The sequence below is a fragment of the Xenopus laevis genome, chromosome 7S (genome assembly GCF_017654675.1).
Source record: "Xenopus laevis strain J_2021 chromosome 7S, Xenopus_laevis_v10.1, whole genome shotgun sequence".
In the NCBI taxonomy this organism is placed as follows: Eukaryota; Metazoa; Chordata; class Amphibia; order Anura; family Pipidae; genus Xenopus; species Xenopus laevis.
In genome coordinates this window covers 3,279,926-3,294,524 of record NC_054384.1, presented here as the reverse complement: position 1 = coordinate 3,294,524, position 14,599 = coordinate 3,279,926, and the positions used below count along the sequence as shown (strand labels likewise).

Sequence of the window (14,599 nt, the reverse complement as noted above, 5' to 3'; positions counted from 1 at the left end):
TGAATCCTGACAGTAACCCACATTAATGCAGTAGGAGGGACTGCATAGGGTTAAAAACAACCACATAAAGAATTATTATTATTTCTATTCTGCGAAGACACATTGTCTTATTTAAGGAGGACTTATCTGTACCCTCCAAGGGACGGGTTATTTCTTTAAACAGAATTTCTTTCATGAAAGTGATACGTTATAGTGGCACTAACACAAAATAACAACTTATACACATTTACACCTAGGGCTGGATTTATAAAGCAACAATATGATTTCCTACACTGAGCCAGGAATTGAGTTCTCTGAGGCAGCTGCAAATTTACAGGATTCTTGTGAAGTGGCCAGGGATTGGTGTAATTAGTGATACCCACCCTTCCCTGACATCCACCCATCCCGATACCCACCCATCTCCATTGCCCACCCTTCCCCATTACCCACCCTTCCCTGTTACCCACCCTTTCCTGTTATCCACCTTTCCCTGTTACCCTCCCATCCCTGTTACCCAACCATCCCTAATACCCACCCTTCCCTGTTACCCACCTATCCCCGATACCCACCCTTCCCCGATACCCACCCATCCCTGTTACCCACCTATCTCTGTTACCCACCCATCCCTGTTACCCACCTACCCCTGATACCCACCCATCCCTGATACCCACCCTTCCCTGTTATCCACCCTTCCCTGATACCCACCCATCCCCGATACCCACCCATCTCCATTGCCCACCCATCACTGTTACCCACCCATCCCTGTTACCCACCCATCACTGTTACCCACCCATCTCTGTTACCCACCCATCCCTGTTACCCACCTACCCCTGATACCCACCCATCCCTAATACCCACCCTTCCCTGTTACCCACCTATCCCCGATACCCACCCTTCCCCGATACCCACCCATCCCTGTTACCCACCTATCTCTGTTACCCACCCATCCCTGTTACCCACCTACCCCTGATACCCACCCATCCCTGATACCCACCCTTCCCTGTTATCCACCCTTCCCTGATACCCACCCATCCCCGATACCCACCCATCTCCATTGCCCACCCATCCCCATTGCCCACCCATCACCGTTACCCACCCATCCCTGTTACCCACCCATCACTGTTACCCACCCATCTCTGTTACCCACCCATCCCTGTTACCCACCTACCCCTGATACCCACCCATCCCTAATACCCACCCTTCCCTGTTACCCACCTATCCCCGATACCCACCCTTCCCCGATACCCACCCATCCCTGTTACCCACCTATCTCTGTTACCCACCCATCCCTGTTACCCACCTACCCCTGATACCCACCCATCCCTGATACCCACCCTTCCCTGTTATCCACCCTTCCCTGATACCCACCCATCCCCGATACCCACCCATCTCCATTGCCCACCCATCCCCATTGCCCACCCATCACTGTTACCCACCCATCCCTGTTACCCACCCATCACTGTTACCCACCCATCTCTGTTACCCACCCATCCCTGTTACCCACCTACCCCTGATACCCACCCATCCCTGATACCCACCCTTCCCTGTTATCCACCCTTCCCTGTTATCCACCCATCCCCGATACCCACCCATCTCCATTGCCCACCCATCCCCATTACCCACCCATCACTGTTACCCACCCATCCCTGTTACCGACCCATCTCTGTTACCGACCCATCCCTGTTACCCACCTACCCCTGATACCCACCCATCCCTGATACCCACCCTTCCCTGTTATCCACCCTTCCCTGATACCCACCCATCCCCGATACCCACCCATCTCCATTGCCCACCCATCCCCGTTACCCACCCATCACTTTTACACACCCATCCCTGTTACCCACCCTTCCCTGTTACCCACCCTTCCCCGATACCCAACTACCCCTGATACCCACCCTTCCCTTATACCCACCCTTCCCTGATACCCACCCATCCCTGATACCCACCCTTCCCTGTTACCCACCCTTCCCCGATACCCACCCATCTCTGTTACCCACCTATCCCTGTTACCCAACTACCCCTGATACCCACCCTTCCCTGATACCCACCCATCCCTGATACCCACCCATCCCTGATACCCACCCTTCCCTGATACCCACCCATCCCTGTTACCCACCCATCCCCGATACCCACCCATCTCCATTGCCCACCCATCCCCATTGCCCACCCATCACTGTTACCCACCCATCCCTGTTACCCACCCATCTCTGTTACCCACCCATCCCTGTTACCCACCTACCCCTGATACCCACCCATCCCCGATACCCACCCATCTCCATTGCCCACCCATCCCTGTTACCCACCCATCACTGTTACTCACCCATCCCTGTTACCCACTATTCCCCCGATACCCACCCATCTCTGTTACCCACCCATCTCTGTTACCCAACTACCCCTGATACCCACCCTTCCCTGATACCCACCCATCCCTGATACCCACCCTTCCCCGATACCCACCCATCTCCATTGCCCACCCATCCCTGTTACCCACCCATCACTGTTACTCACCCATCCCTGTTACCCACTATTCCCCCGATACCCACCCATCTCTGTTACCCACCCATCCCTGTTACCCAACTACCCCTGATACCCACCCTTCCCTGTTACCCACCTATCCCCGATACCCACCCATCCCCATTACCCACTCATCTCTGTTACCCACCCTTCCCTGATACCCACCTATAAAAGTTATTTTTTAAAAATGAAGGAAACAGCAAAACATCTATAAAATGTTCCAGTGTTTCATTAACAAAAAATCGGTGAGCGTGAATATCCAGTGCGCGGCAGCAGCAGGTCGGTTCTCTTTTCATACCCCGGGGCAGTATTAAGACGGGTGCTAAAAGAAATGACCAACTGCATCTTGAGATCTTATGTGACAAGTTGCTGAGAAAGAAGGACAAATAATGAGAAGAAGTGAAAGGAGACAGAACCTCCCGTCTGAATATGTCAGTGGGGCGCAACATAGTGACCCCGAGTGAACCAGATAAACTGACAGTCAGGGAAGAGACATAAATAGAGATGTAAGTGATTTACTGTACAGAGACTTGGGCACCTAAACAGCCCAGGGCACATCGTTGGGAAGAAATATCACAAAAACAGAACATGTGTTTTCTGTGCGTCTCACTGGGGCTCAGGGAGTTGTAAATCTGCAGTGAAATGACTGTCCTTATTATTGTGCTGCCCGACCATATGTCATTAAAGGGATTGTTTACCTTTAAATTAACTGTTAGTATGATGGTTTTTATTTTTAATTCTTTGTGGTTTTTGAGTTATTTTTTATTCAGCAGCTCTCCAGTTTGCAGTTTCAGCCGTTTGGTTGCTAGGGTACAAATTCCCCTAGCAACCATGCATTAATTTGAATAATAGACTGGAATATGAATAGGAGAGGACTGAATAGAAAGACGAGTAACAAAAAGTAGCAATAACAACAAATTTACGTCACATTTGTAGCCTTAAAGAGCATTAGGTTTTTAGGTGGGGTCAGCGACCCCCATTTGAAAGCTGGAGACAGACAGAAGAAGAAGGCAAATAATTTAAAAGCTATTAAAAATAAATAATGAAGATAATGAATCACTTATAACAAATCACTTATTCGTTCAGCCCCACCATTTGGGGAACTAAAGATTAAATACAACACTTTGATCTTCGATGCTCCAATGAAATGAGTCAAATATAAGGGCACATACCAGGCAAAGGTACCTACATTCATATTGCAGGGGGCACAGAAATCCCCCAGAATCCCACAGGACAGACGGAGCGGCTGTGAATACACCTGAGGCAGTGAGTCCGGTTATACACTGGAATCATTTAGCCAGTCCTATTAATGGGAGGAAATTAGGGAAAGCCATTTGCTTAGACCAAAACACCTGAAACCCATTTGGCTGGAGGGAGGTAATTCTGTACTTCAAAGCCGTTGTCTTCTCTTTACTCCATTGTACTAATTGCCTTACACTCTCTCCACTATCAGAAGGGGGAATGTAATGCAGTCGGTATAACTTATTGTGTGCCCAGAACATTCCTTCTCTGTATATTTGTATTTATACATATGGGAGGAGGAGGTGCCATATTGATTCCCTTAGACAGTACAGTATGAGGGTATAGCTTATTGTGTGCCCAGAACATTCCTTCTCTGTATATTTGTATTTATACATATGGGAGGAGGAGGTGCCATATTGATTCCCTTAGACAGTACAGTATGAGGGTATAGCTTATTGTGTGCCCAGAACATTCCTTCTCTGTATATTTGTATTTATACATATGGGAGGAGGAGGTGCCATATTGATTCCCTTAGACAGTACAGTATGAGGGTATAACTTATTGTGTGCCCAGAACATTCCTTCTCTGTATATTTGTATTTATACATATGGGAGGAGGAGGTGCCATATTGATTCCCTTAGACAGTACAGTATGAGGGTATAGCTTATTGTGTGCCCAGAACATTCCTTCTCTGTATATTTGTATTTATACATATGGGAGGAGGAGGTGCCATATTGATTCCCTTAGACAGTACAGTATGAGGGTATAACTTATTGTGTGCCCAGAACATTCCTTCTCTGTATATTTGTATTTATACATATGGGAGGAGGTGCCATATTGATTCCCTTAGACAGTACAGTATGAGGGTATAGCTTATTGTGAGCCCAGAACATTCCTTCTCTGTATATTTGTATTTATACATATGGGAGGAGGAGGTGCCATATTGATTCCCTTAGACAGTACAGTATGAGTGTATAGCTTATCGTGTGCCCAGAACATTCCTTCTCTGTATATTTGTATTTATACAAATGGGAGGAGGTGCCATATTGATTCCCTTAGACAGTACAGTATGAGGGTATAGCTTATTGTGTGCCCAGAACATTCCTTCTCTACATATTGTATTTATACATATGGGAGGAGGTGCCATATTGATTCCCTTAGACAGTACAGTATGAGGGTATAGCTTATTGTGTGCCCAGAACATTCCTTCTCTGTATATTTGTATTTATACATATGGGAGGAGGAGGTGCCATATTGATTCCCTTAGACAGTACAGTATGAGGGTATAGCTTATTGTGTGCCCAGAACATTCCTTCTCTACATATTGTATTTATACATATGGGAGGAGGTGCCATATTGATTCCCTTAGACAGTACAGTATGAGGGTATAGCTTATTGTGTGCCCAGAACATTCCTTCTCTGTATATTTGTATTTATACATATGGGAGGAGGTGCCATATTGATTCCCTTAGACAGTACAGTATGAGGGTATAGCTTATTGTGTGCCCAGAACATTCCTTCTCTACATATTGTATTTATACATATGGGAGGAGGTGCCATATTGATTCCCTTAGACAGTACAGTATGAGGGTATAGCTTATTGTGTGCCCAGAACATTCCTTCTCTGTATATTTGTATTTATACATATGGGAGGAGGAGGTGCCGTATTGATTCCCTTAGACAGTACAGTATGAGGGTATAGCTTATTGTGTGCCCACAACATTCCTTCTCTGTATATTTGTATTTATACATATGGGAGGGGGAGGTGCCATGTTGATTCCCTTAGACAGTACAGTATGAGGGTATAGCTTATTGTGTGCCCAGAACATTCCTTCTCTGTATATTTGTATTTATACATATGGGAGGGGGAGGTGCCATGTTGATTCCCTTAGACAGTACAGTATGAGGGTATAGCTTATTGTGTGCCCACAACATTCCTTCTCTGTATATTTGTATTTATACATATGGGAGGGGGAGGTGCCATGTTGATTCCCTTAGACAGTACAGTATGAGGGTATAGCTTATTGTGTGCCCAGAACATTCCTTCTCTGTATATTTGTATTTATACATATGGGAGGAGGGAGGTGCCATATTGATTCCCTTAGACAGTACAGTATGAGGGTATAGCTTATTGTATGCCCAGAACATTCCTTCTCTGTATATTTGTATTTATACATATGGGAGGAGGTGCCATATTGATTCCCTTAGACAGTACAGTATGAGGGTATAGCTTATTGTGTGCCCAGAACATTCCTTCTCTGTATATTTGTATTTATACATATGGGAGGAGGGAGGTGCCATATTGATTCCCTTAGACAGTACAGTATGAGGGTATAGCTTATTGTGTGCCCAGAACATTCCTTCTCTGTATATTTGTATTTGGGAGAGTTACAGAGAAAACCAAACTCTGTCCCCATTCAATAAATCAGCAGATTGTTCAGCAAAGGCAGAGGAGCTTCTATAAATAAATGTGAATATGACAATATAATTAGTCACAATTACATGAGTCGGTTTCGGGGGTGCAGGTGAATTAAGGGTATGTGTCACTAGAGTATGTTTTCAGAATTATGGGAAATGACATTTTTCCATCCAGTCGCCATTTCACAACCTGCGAGTCTCCCGCGCACATCCAGAAAAAAATACGAGATGGGGAAGATGATTTCTTTGTTCATAAAGACAATAAATTTCCCGTGTAATACGGAATAATAAAACCGAAACACGTCGGCTAAAATTGTCACATAAGGAAAAAGTTCCAAAGTGAAGAGAATCCCCTTGAGTATCAGACTCTGTAACCGACAGCAGAAGATGCAGCAGCGAATGACTTCTCTATCATCCCCGCTTATTAGTAACATTAAAGGGGATGTAAACCCTAAACTAAGATTTTGCAGAATAAAAAAATATATCATTATAGGCAACTTCCCCATTTCCATTCATTGCACAATTTTACTAGATTTCTAGTTATTTGAAAAATGTCATTGCTATTGAGAGCAGCATCTAGGGTTGTCACGATTAAGCTGCTGGAAATCCAGCAGGGGGGCAGACGGTGACATCATGAGGGAAGTGACATCACAGGGTGGAACGAATGACATTGGGAGCAGGGACCGTGACATCAGAGCACAGGACTATGACATACTAACACAGAATGTTCTGTTATACAGATAGCTAGAATCTCAGCTGCCATAAAGCAGGACAGGACTGCTGCTTACAATGGGGATCAGATAGGATCTGTGCAGCCACTGGGACAGAATGTTCTGTTATACAGATAGCTAGAATCTCAGCTGCCATAAAGCAGGACAGGACTGCTGCTTACAATGGGGATCAGATAGGATCTGTGCAGCCACTGGGACAGAATGTTCTGTTATACAGATAGCTAGAATCTCAGCTGCCATAAAGCAGGACAGGACTGCTGCTTACAATGGGATCAGATAGGATCTGTGCAGCCACTGGGACAGAATGTTCTGTTATACAGATAGCTAGAATCTCAGCTGCCATAAAGCAGGACAGGACTGCTGCTTACAATGGGGATCAGATAGGATCTGTGCAGCCACTGGGACAGAATGTTCTGTTATACAGATAGCTAGAATCTCAGCTGCCATAAAGCAGGACAGGACTGCTGCTTACAATGGGGATCAGATAGGATCTGTGCAGCCACTGGGACAGAATGTTCTGTTATACAGATAGCTAGAATCTCAGCTGCCATAAAGCAGGGCAGGACTGCTGTTTAGTTAGCTCTGAGCAGCTGTTTAGACGCTAAGCTTAGTGGTCGTCACTAATTATCCAGCAGAAAATGACATTTCTATTCTATGTGTACTGTATATTGTGAGTGGGTCCCTAAGCTCAGTAAGTGACAGCAGCACAGAGCATGTGAATCAGTGAATCAGCAGAAAAGAAGATGGGGAGCTACTGGGGCATCTTTGGAGACACAGATCTTTACTGCTAAAGGGCTGTGGTTGCCTTGGGCTGGTACAGAAGCACAAAACATCATGTACAACATTTCTACCTACTTCTTTAGTTAGGCTTTAGTTCTCCTTTAACACAAACATTAGGGGGTTTGAATTCAGTCATGAAACGGTGCAGGAACAACTTATTTTCCATTAAATAAAACTAAAATCTCTGTGAGGTTCATGTAAGTGATGCTTATTACCTACTGTGACAGAAATGCAGTGATATATATCTTTTATTAGATACAGCTCCCAACGTGCCAAGTCAATGTTCCCGGCCACAATAAAGTGTAAACGACTCGTGGGAAGCCCAAAGCGGCGCAGGGAAAAGCTGGTGCAGATTAGTCCCCCAAAAAGAGAAGTGAAATGGGATAACGGCTCTTATAGAGATAAATCCTGCTCGGAATCTTTGATCTCAGCGCGTAATATCCTCCCTGATTTGTGCGATTCTTTGCACACGGGATAATTTATGCGTTGCAGCCGTCCCTAGATTTCCCATCAAATATTATCTGACAAGTTTAAATAAAACCACTCGGCAGAAAAAAACGGCAAATCGTGTCATCGTATTCGCCTCCATAAAACATCTTCTCGTTCACCTACTGTTTATCTAACAACCGTCGCTATGTAGGATTCTCCCCCCTAAATCTCTTACCGTAAGGGAAACCGCCTGCGTTTCTCGCTCCGTATAGCGCCGCGCGCCTGCAGATAAATCACAGTCATTATTTCTGGGGATTTTATGGCAACGAGGTTTTATGAAAATTGAAAATGATATAAAAAATACTTTTTAAAGACAAAATTGAATGCAATTTTATGGGCAACAGATACAGGAGAATCCGTGCCAAATAACATACAGGCAGGTTCATTGGCTCCTGATACAATTTGCTCTTGTATGTAAAAATATAGGCATAATAGATTGTAAGCTCCCTTGGGGCAGGGTCTGATGAGAATGTGATAAGGGTTATAGACTGTAAACGTCACTGGAGCAAGGACTAAAGGGAATGTGATAGGGACCATAGACTGTAAGCTCTGCTTCGGCAGGGACTGAAGGGAACGTGATAAGGACTGTATATTGTAAGCTCATTGGGACAGGGAATATAGATTGTAAACCCACTGGGGCAGGGATTTATGGGAATGTGATAAGGACCTTAGATTGTCTGCTCCACTGGGACAGGGATTGATGAGAATGTGATAGGGATCTTAGATTGTAAGCCCACTGGGGCAGGAAATGATGAAAATGTGATAGGGATCTTAGATTGTAAGCACACTGGGGAGAGACTGATGGGAATGTGATAGGGGCCTTAGATTGTAAACCCACTGGGGCAGGGACTGATGAAAATGTGATAGGGACCTTAGATTGTAAGCTCACTGGGGAGAGACTGATGGGAATGTTATAGGGAGCTTAGATTGTAAGCTCACTGGGTCAGGGACAGATGAGAATGTGATAGGGACCTTAGATTGTAAGTTCCACTGGGACAGGGATTGATGAGAATGTGATAGGGACCTTAGATTGTAAGCTCACTGGGTCAGGGATTCATGGGAATTATATTATTATAACTTTCCTATGATAGAAATACATTGGCCTGTCCCTAGAGCTGTTGCCGGCAGTGAGCAGATTCTCTCGTAGCGTCACTTGTGCACTGGCCGTCACCTCTATTTGTATTCGTGATCATGGCGAGCTGTTTGCCCGAGAGCGCTGCACCTTATTATTCTGATGATTAAATCCCTGTCCTGCATTACTGTGTGATTGAGTAAACTGCCTCGTCCCTCCAGTCTCCCCAGAGACCCCGGCCTGCGCTCGTGTAAGGTGAGGACCTGCTGCTGCTCCAGCTGTTATTGGAGAGAGTCTATCAGGCAGGAGTCTCTGGAGCTTTATAGTGAGCGCTGAGCAAAGCAAACAAGGGATTCGACTGTCTGAGAGGGTTGTGAGAGTGTCAGCTCTGCTGGGGAATGACCTGTACATGACTGAGCAAAGCTTCTGATGAGATTCTAATGGAATATAATCCACCCTGACTTCTAGGAAATATATATATATATATATATACAGTATATACTATACACCCTGAGATGTAGTTATGATTTATTTTATTCTTTGTTCCACTAAACTGCACAATAATGACATCGAAAGTATTTGATATTCCGCTTCCTGCTCCTTCAAAGCAATCGTGGAGGGTGGAAAGGAGAGTTTATCAAGTTGCTTTTCCTAATTAAAAAACCCCTGTATTATGAACGACTCCTTATTTCAAAGTCACATAGAAATGCAACGACTGGGGTAAAGGATGGGTTTGTTTATACAGAGCTTGTTTTGTTTATTTAAAGCAGGGGAAATAAGTAAGTCTAAAAACAAAAGAATCCATCGTAGTGTTTATATTAGACACAGAGGTGCATTGCTCACAGGTGTGAATTTCAAGTTTCGGAGCCCCCATACCCACCCAAGCTATGAACAAGAGGCAATCTCAATTACTATTACCAAACTTAGGGGGTTATTTATCAAAGTCCGAATTTATCTCAATATTTTCTGCTTCAAACTCCGATCAAATCCACTCGGGTTTTTTACTCTTATTTATTGATAAAATTTTCAGAAAATTTGCTTTGCGGGAAAAAATCAGATTTTCACCATTTTTTTGGAATTTTAACCCGAAAACTTCGGGGTATTGCACGAGACCCAGAGCATGTCAAAAAATAATTTGAACTTCTCCCATTGATTTATATGCAACCTCGACAGGTCTGAGATGCCGGATTTTCCAATTCTGACTTTTTCATTCGGGTTTAATAAATTCTTAAAATTTAAAAAATCTGATTTTATTAAAAAAAAAAATCAAATTTTTCGTGATCTTGGAGTTTAGTAAATAACCCCCTCCGGTGAAGAAGCTAGGGATGCCCAAGTCTTTTATATATATAACATAAACCCAGTGGTAATATTGCAGAGGGGGAGGGGCCACATCACTGATGTCACAAAGGGGGAGGGCACTACTGGAGAGACCAATGAAGGAGCTAAGGAGCAAGTGCCATGGCAGCACCTGACTGCTCTCCAGGCTTGTCCTTTGTATCGCGCACAAGGATCCATTATCCGGAAACCTGTTATCTAGAAAGCTCCGAGTTATGGAAAGGCCTATAGACTCCATTGTAATCAAATAATTAAAATTCTTAAAACTGATTTCCTTTTTCTGTGTGATAATAAAACAGTAGCTTGTACTTGATCCCAACTAAAATATAATTAATCTTAATTGCATGGAAAACATTCCTATTGGGTTTAATTCATGTACAAATTATTTTTTAGTAGACGTAGAGGGTTATTTATCAAAATCCAAATTTTTCAGATTTTTTACATATAAAAAGTCAGACCAAACCAGAATCCACGATTTGACCTTATTTATTATTTAAAAAGCACAAATTAATCAGTTCAGGGGGGGGGAAAACAGAAAAAAATGTACGAAAAATCATATTGCATGATTTTTTCTGAATGTTTTCCCGTTTTTCAGATTTTTTCCCGAAAAGCCCCAATTTTTCAGATTTTTGCCTGAAAAGTCAGAAATAGTCAGATTTTCGGGTTTATTCCAGCACAGACAACATAAACTGCCAAATAGTACATTGTCCTCTCCCATTGACTTATATACAACTGCGGCAGGTCTCAGATGCCGGATTTTTCGGATTCTGACTTTTTGCAGCATCAGGCTTTAATAAATCCTGAAAAAATTCTATTTTTTTCCACTAAAACTCTGTTTTAATGTTAATTAACCCCCCCCTAATGTATGAAGATCCAAATCACAGAAAGATTCCTTATCCCGGGGATCCAGAGCATTCTGGATAACAGGTCCCACACCTGTAAAGCAGGAATGCAGGGAAATACACAACCATCAACCATAAATAATTTTTGAGGATATACAGAAATTATAAATAACCTCCAGTAAATCCCTCCGACGCAGAGCTTGCAATCTAAATCTTGTTGCATTAAATAATGTCCTTACATCGCAACAGTCACGTGCTGTGTCTTTTATACACATATAGATTTTTGCCACTGATAAGATATAATTTCTCTTCCCAATGACCCACCCCCATGGGTACAAAGAGCCGACATTTTATCCCGAAACCCTTGCGTCACGTGTGTTTTCTTTACTCTCCCCTGAGAGTGAATATGAGGATGAAGAGGGTGGCACCGGATTAATAGGCTTCCTTTCAAAGCTCTATAGATCTAGCCAGCATAGCAGAGAAGCCAAGGGGTTAAGTATTCCCTAATTATTTTTTTCCTGTTTTTTTTTGTTCACTAGGAGCCTGAGGATACAGCAGGTGAATCCGCAATGGCCCCCCAGCCCCGGCCGACCAGATGTGGAAAAGCACTCAATGAACCAAAACCCGGATATGGAATTTAAGAGAGAAACTGGAGAATTAGGAAGTGGAGAATTAGGATTTGGAGAATTATGATCTGGTGAATTAAGAACGGGAGAATTAGGAACTGGAGAATAAAGAACTGGAGAATTAGGAACTAGAGAATTAGGAACTGGAGAATTAGGAACTGGAGAATTAGGAACTGGAGGAACTGGAGAATTAGGAACTAGAGAATTAGGAACTGGAGAATTAGGAACTGGAGAATTAGGAACTGGAGAATTGGGAACTGGAGAATTGGGAACTGGAGGAACTGGAGAATTAGGAACTGGAGAATTGGGAACTGGAGAATTAGGAACTGGAGAATTAGGAACTGGAGGAACTGGAGAATTAGGAACTGGAGGAACTGGAGAATTAGGAGGTGGAGAATAAAGAACTGGAGAATTAGGAAGTGTAGAATTAGGATTTGGAGAATTATGATCTGGTGAATTAGGAACGGGAGAATTAGGAACTGGAGAATAAAGAACTGGAGAATTAGGAACTAGAGAATTAGGAACTGGAGAATTAGGAACTGGAGAATTAGGAACTGGAGAATTAGGAACTGGAGGAACTGGAGAATTAGGAACTGGAGGAACTGGAGAATTAGGAGGTGGAGAATAAAGAACTGGAGAATTAGGAACTAGAGAATTAGGAACTGGAGGAACTGGAGAATTAGGAAGTGGAGAATTAAGAACTGGAGAATTAGGAACTGGAGAATTAGGAACTGGAGGAACTGGAGAATAAGGAACTGGAGAATTAAGAACTGGAGAATTTGGAACTGGAGAATTAGGTACTGGAGAATTCGGAACTGGAGAATTAAAAACTGGAGAATTAAGAACTGGAGAATTAAGAACTGGAGAATTAAAAACTGGAGAATTAGGAACGCGAGAATTAGGAACTGGAGAATTAGGAACTGGAGAATTAAGCACTGGAGAATTAGGAACTGGAGAATTAGGAACTGGAGAATTAGGAACTGGAGAATTGAGAACTGGAGAATTAGGAACTAGAGAATTAGGAACTGGAGAATTAGGGACTGGAGAATTAGGGACTGGAGAATTTAGAACTGGAGAATTAGGAACTAGAGAATTAGGAACTGGAGAATTAAGAACTTGGAAATTTTAATTCCAAGATATTAAGAGATACATGTGCTGTTAATATGAATGAATTGTGTTACAACAGCGCCACCTGCTGGTCAGTTTCCCACCAGTCTGACCAGCAAGTAGTCAAGGAAGTTGTCAGGAGAAAGAAAGAGGCTGATGTTCTTCTGCTTAGGAAAGATGTGAGAAAGGTTTCTAATTTTATTCCTAAGCAGAAGAACATCAGCCTCTTTCTTTCTCCTGACAACTTCCTTGACTACTTGCTGGTCAGACTGGTGGGAAAATGACCAGCAGGTGGCGCTGTTGCTGGTAGCACTGGGGGCTACTTCAGGCTCAAGGTGGGAAGTTTACAAAGATCTCGGCGCGTTCCAGACTGTGTATCACTTGTATCCGAGTCTCCAGCTCCCTGACCCGTCTCATTAAAGCTGCTCCTCGTCACACGTCTGACCGTTCCTTTTGTTTCCGATTTCACAGCTGAAACATTTGCTTTGAGATCTGACAAGTCTGACAATTTGGGAGAGAATATTCTCCCAGGACTTTCTCCAGGTCATTTTCTTCTTTCAGGGAGATTAAAGTCATTGAGGGCAATTACCTACAAGGTTTGACCCCTGCTGAATAGTGACACCTGCCATTCATACATAGGATGTGCCCAATTTGTCTGGATATAAATCTGCGAAATACCATTATACCTGTGTATAAACTAGAGATCCAGATAATACATAAACGAGAAGTGCAGCGCTACTGCTGTTGTTGAACGACCAGCATTTGATTGGCTGTCAGGGAACCTCCAGTTTTCTTACATTGCTACAAACCAAACCACTCTGGCCCCTGCGGGGACAGCAAATTACCTTTGATTTTCAAGTTGGGGGTCTTCAACCTTCCATTCTGGGATTTATCCGCAAGCTGAAAAAGTTCAGAAAATGGAACAGAAATGAAAATCCAGAGAAGAAAAATAATTCTTTAGAGAATTTCTAAATTGAAGGGAACATTTTATTGATGATGTTACTAAGCACAATTCAGCAGGAACAGTCCCCTGAGTTTGCTCATAGTCTGTACAGAGAGATCCCATAAAACTATGGCAGCATAGGTATTCCCCTGTACTAAGCACAATTCAGCAGGAACAGCCCCTAAGTTTGCTCATAGTCTGTACAGAGAGATCCCATAAAACTATGGCAGCATAGGTATTCCCTGTACTAAGCACAATTCAGCAGGAACAGTCCCCTAAGTTTGCTCATAGTCTGTACAGAGAGATCCCATAAAACTATGGCAGCATAGGTATTCCCTGTACTAAGCACAATTCAGCAGGAACAGCCCCTAAGTTTGCTCATAGTCTGTACAGAGAGATCCCATAAAACTATGGCAGCATAGGTATTCCCTGTACTAAGCACAATTCAGCAGGAACAGCCCCTAAGTTTGCTCATAGTCTGTACAGAGAGATCCCATAAAACTATGGCAGCATAGGTATTC

At 43.4% G+C, this 14,599-nt stretch overlaps 1 protein-coding gene across 1 annotated transcript in view; it reads right to left on the bottom strand.

Annotated features, from left to right (window-relative positions):
- Positions 1-14,599, bottom strand: part of LOC108697320 — a 65,097-nt gene that overhangs the window by 22,795 nt on the left and 27,703 nt on the right. Inside the window, exon 5 of the mRNA XM_041571188.1 lies at positions 13,981-14,035. Coding sequence (XP_041427122.1) covers positions 13,981-14,035 — 55 coding nt within the window. The remainder of the gene's footprint in view (positions 1-13,980; positions 14,036-14,599) is intronic.